Genomic DNA, 9,455 nt, shown 5'->3' with positions numbered 1-9,455 from the left:
TTCAAAGATTAGCTTCTTTAGGATTCATCTACAGATTAGAGCTCGGTGTTATGGTTTGTTGAATCAAATAATCTGTCTGTAGATTTCTCCTAAATTCACCAACCGTAAGAACTACATAGTGCGTCACTCTTTAGTGTCCCCTGGTCTCCAGCTATGTGCGTCACTCTTTAGTGTCCCCTGGTCTAGTGTCCCCTGGTCTCCCAGCTGTGTGCCTCACTCTTTAGTGTCCCCTGGTCTCCCAGCTGTGTGCCTCACTCTTTAGTGTCCCCTGGTCTAGTGTCCCCTGGTCTCCAGCTATGTGCGTCACTCTTTAGTGTCCCCTGGTCTAGTGTCCCCTGGTCTCCCAGCTGTGTGCGTAACTCTTTAGTGTCCCCTGGTCTCCCAGCTGTGTGCGTAACTCTTTAGTGTCCCCTGGTCTCCCAGCTGTGTGCGTAACTCTTTAGTGTCCCCTGGTCTTCAGCTATGTGCGTCACTCTTTAGTGTCCCCTGGTCTCCCAGCTGTGTGCGTAACTCTTTAGTGTCCCCTGGTCTCCCAGCTGTGTGTGTCACTCTTTAGTGTCCCCTGGTCTCCCAGCTGTGTGCGTCACTCTTTAGTGTCCCCTGTCCTCCAGCTGTGTGTGTCCCTCTTTAGTGTCCCCTGGTCTCCCAGCTGTGTGCGTCACTCTTTACTGTCCCCTGGTCTCCCAGCTGTGTGCGTCACTCTTTAGTGTCCCCTGGTCTCCCAGCTGTTTGCCTCACTCTTTAGTGTCCCCTGGTCTCCCAGCTGTGTGCGTCACTCTTTAGTGTCCCCTGGTCTCCCAGCTGTTTGCCTCACTCTTTAGTGTCCTCTGGTCTCCCAGCTGTGTGCGTCACTCTTTAGTGTCCCCAGGTCTCCAGCTGTGTGCGTCACTCTTTAGTGTCCCCTGGTCTCCCAGCTGTGTGCGTCACTCTTTAGTGTCCCCTGTCCTCCAGCTGTGTGTGTCACTCTTTAGTGTCCCCTGGTCTCCCAGCTGTGTGCGTCACTCTTTACTGTCCCCTGGTCTCCCAGCTGTGTGCGTCAGTCTTTAGTGTCCCCTGGTCTCCCAGCTGTGTGCATCAGTCTTTAGTGTCCCCTGGTCTCCCAGCTGTGTGCGTCACTCTTTAGTGTCCCCTGGTCTCCCAGCTGTGTGCGTCAGTCGTTAGTGTCCCCTGGTCTCCAGCTGTGTGCGTCATTCTTTAGTGTCCCCTGGTCTCCCAGCTGTGTGCGTCACTCTTTAGTGTCCCCTGGTGTCCGTTGTGTTCTGAGTTTCTTCAGCGTTTGGTTTCTGCAGCTTTTAGTAAACACTGAGCATGTCTCCTCAAGCTGCTGAAGATGTTTCTTCATGTGGAACCTTTGGGTTTTTATATCTGCATCCTTTCTGAAGCTGCTGGTCCTGATGGAAGAGGCTTGGGTCAAACTGTAACCTCAGAAGCTTCTTTTTGTATGTGTTTTTATTCATGCACGTAATCTGTTTCAAACTGGTTGAACTATCAGAAGCACTCTGATTGGGTCGTTGCTCCCCAGAGTCTGGATGTTTCTGACGTCACAGACGGCCGCTGTCCGAACAAGAAACAAATCTGTTGACGACCTGCAGCTTGCGTAACCTTCCCCGCGGACAAAAAAGCAGCACAGGGTAAACACAAACACATAATGCATGCTCCTAATACCCTGCACCACATAATCCACTAACATGGAATATGGAGGGGGGGGGGGATATTTGTGCAATTCATATTATGGATGTGTGCTTGCTGGTTTTTCTTTTTATGTAAGAGGATTTGTCCCGGGTGGCACGAGTCGCCCAAACGCTCATCGGCCCAACGAGCCAATGAGAGGCCGCGGATGCTTTGACGTTCATCACGAGAGTCTTTTGGGCCGGGGGGGATTTGGTCGCTTCAGGGAGGACGAGAGATTAAAGCAGTTTGCCATTTTGTGCACAAATAAAATCAAAGAAAGAAGATGAATCTGTTCGGCAACGTTAAATGTTTAGACTCGTCATTGTTCCCAGAAAGTTTCTAGCCTTCCCAAATCTGTAAATGTCCCTTTGACAAAGACGGATGAACTGTTTGCTCCCATCTTCTTATTGTCTGTGTGCCTTTTTCATCCATGTATTTGTCCGTATGCAAACTGAAACACTCAAACCGTTGGCGAATAAAAACACAAAAATGCAAATATCCAATATTTTATGTAACCTGGAGGTTTGTAGCTTCACCAAATACATAAATACTTAAAACATATGTGGTTGCTCTCACGAATAACCCCATGATGTTTGAAGTAATAACTCAAAGTATGACAAAAATACAAATGAGAGTTTATCTTTCCTTTAGTTCAGGGCCTATTCGGCTTTTTCCTGAAAGAAATGCTTATTTCACTCAAGATTCTCGTGTCTATGTAGAAAGATCTGATCTGAGCCCTCCTTCTTTCCCAAAACAAGACAATAGCGGTACGTATATATACAGTACATCAACTGGTTTTTAAAATGATTTAAAAAACATCCGTCTTCAGGAAGCAGTTCCAGAGGAGGGTCCCAAAGGCCTCCCCCCCAATAACAAGTCCTTAAGATGCAGAACGCCCTCCGGAGGGAAACATCCTGTTCTTGGATAACAACAGAGGGTTGGTACGGAGATTAATAAACATTGTTTTTGATTTACTGCTCGTCTCTTTACCTCCGAGCCATCAGGTGTCCCCGTCTTGATTCTCCGTTAGCAAGCGCTTCAGATCGTACCGTGTGCTTTTTGTGGTTCGTGGTAAAACGCTAGCTTAGCCAATATGTTAAAACTCTGCTGACCACTCAGAACTACGCGCACGGACTATTTTCAGATAGCCGAGCTACGTACTATAAGCCATTACAAGTTGTTCTATTAGCTTCTTCAAAATGATTAGCCCGCAAGCCTGTGATCAGCAAAGCTCGGACGTTCCCCTGTTTGGTTGCTGATGAAAGGATTCAGCAGGTGTTGTGTGATTTGATGGCAGTCTGCTTGATGTGAGGTTAGCTATCGGCAGAAAAAAAAATGTCAGCTTATCTGTTGAAGACACGTACGTTAGCTTGTTGGCTAGTTGTTAGCTTGTTGGCTAGTTGTTAGCTTGTTGGCTAGTTGTTAGCTTGTTGGCTAGTTGTTAGCTTGTTTGCTAGTTGTTAGCTTGTTGGCTAGTTGTTAGCTTGTTTGCTAGTTGTTAGCTTGTTGGCTAGTTGTTAGCTTGTTGGCTAGTTGTTAGCTTGTTGGCTAGTTGTTAGCTTGTTTGCTAGTTGTTAGCTTGTTGGCTAGTTGTTAGCTTGTTTGCTAGTTGTTAGCTTGTTGGTTAGTTGTTAGCTTGTTTGCGAGTCTTCTATATGAATCACCCAGCTTCACATGATCACTTGTGTTCTCACCTCCTGCCTTTAACCCTCTCTTGCACTCTTTACCCGCCCTGACCGACTCGCTAAGCTTCCTCACACGGCTCTGTTTTGTATTTTATGTTTTCATTACTTGCGCTCATGTCCTTTCCTAGCACGTGTCCATGTTGGTGCGAGCTGTGATTATTGACCATAACATCTTCTGTTCTTTAACCCAGCATGTTCTCATCCACCACCTGATGCACTGCCATCCCTCTTCAGCAGCAGCTCAGTCCCAGGTAACTTCAAACGTTGTGATACAAACACCAATGTGAGTCCAAATGTCTTTCCATTCCCTGCATGACATCAGACGTGTGGTTGTCCTCTCCGTCTGATGAGGAACAGGACCCTGAACGCACCGTTCAGTCCGTGGAAGATGTCTCTAGTGGGTTGTGTTGAAGTCCCTCGGGCTGAAGAGGCTGCAGGAGATGGCGGGAAGTTGGAGGGATTCTTGGAGTTCCTAGGAAAACATAAACAGAAAAACATGAGCAAAACTTGTGGTGCTGTTGTCCGGTTCTGTTTTCCATTTGTTTGAGAGCGCGTCGAACGCCCTCAAGCACGAATCGTTTCTGACAGAAGGTATAAAGCTTTGGACATTTTTACATGACAACTTTAGACGATCATTCACCTCAACTCTTAAGAGCTAACGCTAACGGCATGGCTCCAGGGTTGGGGTGTTGAGTCGTTAGTTGTGGATCACCGGTCATCATCAGTCATCATCATTATTCCAACAACTCAACATATGGATATATGTGGTACTAAACAAAAAGCCCATTACTCTAACGGACCTTGGTCCTGAAAGCCTCTGATAATACTCTCTGGAGTTCAGTGGCTAGCTTTACCTTCCAGACTCTCGATGGCTTGGCGTGACTCATAAAGCTCTTCTGTGGAACTTAAAAGTCTGCCGGACTATTTCAACGATTGGTTCCTGGGAATATTGATCCATTGGACCGTTGGTGCCTTCGGTCAACACTGAAATATCTCAACAACTAAATGATGGATTGGAATGAAATTTGGTGCAAATATCTGTGATCCCTAGAGGAGGAGTCCCTCTGACTTCAGTGATGCTCCAACATTTCTTTCCATCATCTTCTCTCAAACTAAGCTCACTAAGGAAAAGGGGGATTAGGGGGTTTAGGGGTTTAGAAAGGTCTTCAGCACTGACACTTCTCAATGATGAGATGGATTGACAGACATCCTTCCTCCCTAGAGGACTAATCCTACTGACTTCAGTGATCCTTCAACTTTCCCTCACACCATCATCAGATCCACACTGAGATAAATAACCAACGAGTTTCCCGTCGGCCTCCGTCGTTTGATTCCCCTCGTGATGATATGAAACATTTCTCTATGAGATCAACAGGTTTGTTGTGGTGTCTGGGATGGACTTCCCGGTAAACAAACATCAGCTGAGATTTTTTATCAGCTTTTTTTGACACCATCCCACAAATCTCTGTTAACGCCGACATCTGCCGGCTGTGAACTTTAACCCCGCAGCCTCTGGGCTGAGAGCCGCTGTCCAGCATACGTCAACGGGATGAGCATCTGTGCAGCCACTCATTATTTCCCTGTCCTCTCAGGGTTTATGTTGTCACTTCATCTCAGTGATGCATGGGGGGGGGGGGGGGATTTATAAAGGCTGGCTTCAGACCTTCATGCAGCCGAACGAGGGCTTTAAATCTGGGGTCCAGAGTTTGGGGGGAGGGGAGCCAACTCATGATGATTTATGCATTTTATAAATATGTATTATGTCGTTTTACTGAAGCAAACAAGTCTTAGGTTTCAAGCAAAGATTGGCCATTCCCAAAGTGCTAAACAAGTCACACTGCAGTTTGCTTTTTGTTGCAAATAAAATCCTCTTTTGTTTATATTCTTTTCTAACTGGCTCACAGCAACGCAACATGCTATTTGTTGTTCTGTCCTGCAATTTGATTGGATGCTGCCTGGTTGGTTTAACCATAACAGATGCAGGGATGACTTGTTGTAAGGTGCATTGGATGAAGCATGAAGTGATGAAGTGTGGTCTTAAAGGCCGATGACTTAATTGGTTGCTTCCTTTGTTTTAATCTTTGTGCTTGAGGGAAATGAAGTCTAACTAAAGCCGTTGGTGTTTCAGTCCAAGTGGAAGTCTAAAGTGAAGCTTTTGTGTCCCTGCAGGCGTCGTCATTGATTCGTGGTCTGCACGTTGATGCAGCACGTTGGTCCAGACTGACCTGATAAATAATGGACAGAGACATACATTTAGTTCAGATAGAAATAATCTCCAGAGGATAAATCCTAATGACCTTGTTGGTCCTCTGACTTTAATCTAGTAACACCAACAGGTCAAAGATTAATGACAAATCTCCACATCTACAAGATCAACCCACGCAACGTTCCCTCCAGATATCCTTTCACGCTTTGAACCTAATTAACATTATTTAGCACCAATAGAGGCTCGTCTCCAAACTGTTGGATTTTTCACATCTCCTAGAAATGACATTCACAAGTTTTCCCGATGTACGTAGACTTTTTCAACAGGTCCTTAACGTCCGATCGTTTTTTGCATTACGACTCAACGTAGATTACATTTCCACACAACGAAGCAGGACGTTTAGCAGGGCTCTTGGGTTCTTAAATGTATTTTGCGAACGTTTACCAGCATTTTTAAGAGAAAAACCAACATTTCTGAGGGTGAGGAAAGATTCTTGAAAGGATCCAAAGGACCAGTGTTTTGATTTAGTATAATATCAAGTATTGGGTTAAAATTAATACTTTTTATGACGAAACTTAAGTTGTGTTTGTATGTTTAGCTTTGGTCTCACGCAGTGAAAGTCCTGTGTCTTCCTCCCTAGACTCATTAGATGTTTCTGAGACGCGTCAACATGAACGTAATCCAGGAGGGAATCCCTCGAAACAGAACGGACCGTTTCCTTCAGTCAGTTTGAGGAAGCCAGGTTGCAAATGCATGATTTTTTTTCGTGTGCAATTCTCCAAGAAGCGAACGACGTGTCCTTGTGATATCAGGATTGATGCAGCAGAACGAGTTTGACAAAGATATTTAACAGAAACTCAATGTTTTCGTGACCGTCCTGAACAATCTCACATCTTGTGTTATTCAGATTTACAAACAGCAGTTTGTGCCTCCAAGCTACTGGTTCAACTGCATTTAAAGACTGCAGGAGCTCAACCAGAATTGTCAGAAAGCGTCAATTTAAAAAATACTTCTACTTTACATTTTGCTGTTGACAGATTCTCCTGAAACGAATGAACGAGGTTTGGTTAATCCGATGATGACAGAACGAGCCCCGGACGCTCCGCTGGCCTCGCTGCGTGCCGTGCACTCAGACACATATCAGTAATAATTGATTTCCATGCATTTGCTTAATGGATTACAGCGTTATCATGTCCTGCAGGTTCGATGGGATCAACAGACAACCTTGACACAGAAAACCAGCTCTAACATCAGGACACACACACAGACGTTTAGGACGAGCTAACGGAGAAATGCTAATCCCTTTATGTCTGAATTCAGATATGTATGTCCTTTTATTTACTGAATGTTCTCGTTGTTTGGTTCTTGATTTGATCCGGACTAAACGGACAACGTTATCAGGTATTTGCTCATTTAGATCCAAACTAGATAACTTATCTCATGTAAGTTACATTAATAATGATCAACAAATCCAACCTAGTGCCAGAACTAAATGTGTGTTTCTGCAAACTACAGATACGTTCAATCTTGGACTATAGATGTCAACATTTCTAGCTACATGTGTGTCAACGTTGTAGTGCTGTTATAGAGTTTAAAACCCCCCAGCACTGACAAACAAACCTTTAACCACAATCATTCTGTACCTTCAAAAAGTTCCTTTTAATCTGCCTTCATTGAGTCGATACATTTGTTCCAACTAAGTTTTAACTTGTTTGATTTTAGTGCAGAAACCTCTCTAAAGATACGGAGCCTCAAATCTGGAAAACTCTTGAAAGTACTCATATTTTTGGATGAAAAAAAAAAAAATGGATGTATCCATGGTCTGATCTAGTCTCTGGGATTTTGGGATTGTTGTCAATTTATAGACTAAATAATCTCAAAAGATATTCAGTAAAGAAAATGTATTGTTAGTTGCACTTTTTTTACTTTGAGGAATTTCGTAAGGAACTTTAAAACAAAGACGCGTCAGGACGAGGAAGGCTCAATTTTTCAGAGATGTCCAAAGTGTCATTAGGGTTTTTATAAACTGTCCAAATGTCTAACTTTATTCTGGAAAAAACTATTTTGTTAAATAAATATTAATGAAGGTTTTAGTTTTCCACCAAGCTTTTAGACCATTTGTGGAATAACTTGTTATTTTCATCAAATGTAGGAACGTTGTATCTGCACTCAGTCGGATAGGGGATGTGGAGGCTTATTGTAGAGTCATTTCCAACGTGTGGGCTAGGGTTAGGGTTAGGGTTAGGGTTAGGGTTAGGGTTAGGGTTAGGGTTAGGGTGTGGCTCTACATCGCAGGGTTAGGGTTAGGGTTAGGGTTAGGGTTAGGGTTAGGGTTAGGGTTAGGGTGTGGCTCTACATCGCAGGGTTAGGGTTAGGGTTAGGGTTAGGGTGTGGCTCTACATTGCAGGGTTAGGGTTAGGGTTAGGGTGTGGCTCTACATCGCAGGGTTAGGGTTAGGGTTAGGGTTAGGGTTAGGGTGTGGCTCTACATCGCAGGGTTAGGGTTAGGGTTAGGGTGTGGCTCTACATCGCAGGGTTAGGGTTAGGGTTAGGGTGTGGCTCTACATCGCAGGGTTAGGGTTAGGGTGTGGCTCTACATCGCAGGGTTAGGGTTAGGGGACTTTGGGCTTCTCTAAAGTGTGTCCTACCTCCTGCAGACCCTCGTGCAGCAGCTCTGGATCGTTAAAGTAAGAGTTCAGAGTGGCTTCCTTCAGATCAGAGTGCTCCTCTTTCTCAGAGATATCCAAAGTGTCATTGAGTTTTTATAAACTGTCCAAATGTCCAACTTTATTCTGAAATTATGAATTAGGGTTTTCCCCCCTAGTTTTTAAACAATTCATCGACTAACTCATAATTGCCATTTTGTGTCGGCACTAAATCGGTAATGTCAGTTTATTTGGGTTTAGAGAAATCTCCAACGTGTGAATTAGGGTCAGGGTTAGTGTCAGGCTCGACATCGCAGTACTTTGGGCTTCTCTAAAGTGTGTCCTACCTCCTGCAGACCCTCGTGCAGCAGCTCTGGATCGTTAAAGTCAGAGTTCAGAGTGGCTTCCTTCAGACCAGAGTGCTCCTCTTCTCGCGCTCGGCTCGCTCGCGGCTCAGGTCCGGCGTCTGCATCTCGCTGTGGCTCGCCGGCGTGTTGTTGGGCTCGTACCGCGACGAGGCCGGCGAGTTCTGCATGACCACCAGGCGGATCGGAGACTGGCTGGGCGGCGGTGGCGGCGTGTTGTCGGGAGCGTACTCCTTGGTGGGGTCTTTCCCCCGGCAGTCGTACAGGATGCAGGAAATGAGGAAGACGAGCAGCAGGATGACATAACTGGCCACGAGGATGATGAGGTTCAGGGTCACCGGGTCAATCTCCAGGTAGAATTCCATAAAACCCATGGTGCCGCTTCATACCTCGCCTCAGATCAGCTGGAAGACGTGTATTTATCAAAGAGGGGCGGTGGGAGGCAGCTGCTGCACGGAGAAAGAGCAACAGAGGGAATGAGGACGAGGCGAGGCAGCCCCGGCTTTCTGCTCTAATCCCAACGTTCAGCAGCCAATGATTAAAGCTGCTCACTTTTAATAACTTAAGCCACCATTTTGATTTTACCAAAAAAATGACTCTGTAAAATGGAGGAAGGGACTGATCGGGATATGAGCGTCACTTTTGGGATTGATGTAATAACTATCAAACAACTTGGAGTGATTGTTTTTTGACAGAACAACGAGTGAACATGACATTGTGCTGTTTGGGTTTTTATGTTCCTCGTGTTTTGTTTGTACGTCATGTAGGAGAGATTCTGGCTTCTGTTCTGGTTTCAGTGTCTCGTGGTTTACATTTGTTTCATGTCCTGTCTGTTGTTCATGTATTTATGCTATGTTTACATACAGTTCTTGATATACAGCCCT

General features: G+C 45.1%; 1 protein-coding gene across 1 annotated transcript; it reads right to left on the bottom strand.

The window, feature by feature from the left end:
- Positions 1-5,506: 5,506 nt before the first annotated feature.
- smim36 (small integral membrane protein 36) lies at positions 5,507-8,945 on the bottom strand (the record flags this gene model as incomplete). The annotated part of the gene is made up of 2 exons (XM_079659613.1): positions 5,507-5,581; positions 8,554-8,945. The coding sequence occupies one exon, from the start codon at positions 8,943-8,945 to the stop codon at positions 8,616-8,618; it is 330 nt and encodes a 109-aa protein (XP_079515739.1). The 3' UTR covers positions 5,507-5,581; positions 8,554-8,615.
- Positions 8,946-9,455: the final 510 nt, after the last annotated feature.

The sequence above is a fragment of the Notothenia rossii genome (assembly GCF_949606895.1).
Source record: "Notothenia rossii genome assembly, chromosome: 11".
In the NCBI taxonomy this organism is placed as follows: domain Eukaryota; kingdom Metazoa; phylum Chordata; class Actinopteri; order Perciformes; family Nototheniidae; genus Notothenia; species Notothenia rossii.
This window is presented reverse-complemented; position numbering and strand designations above follow the sequence as displayed.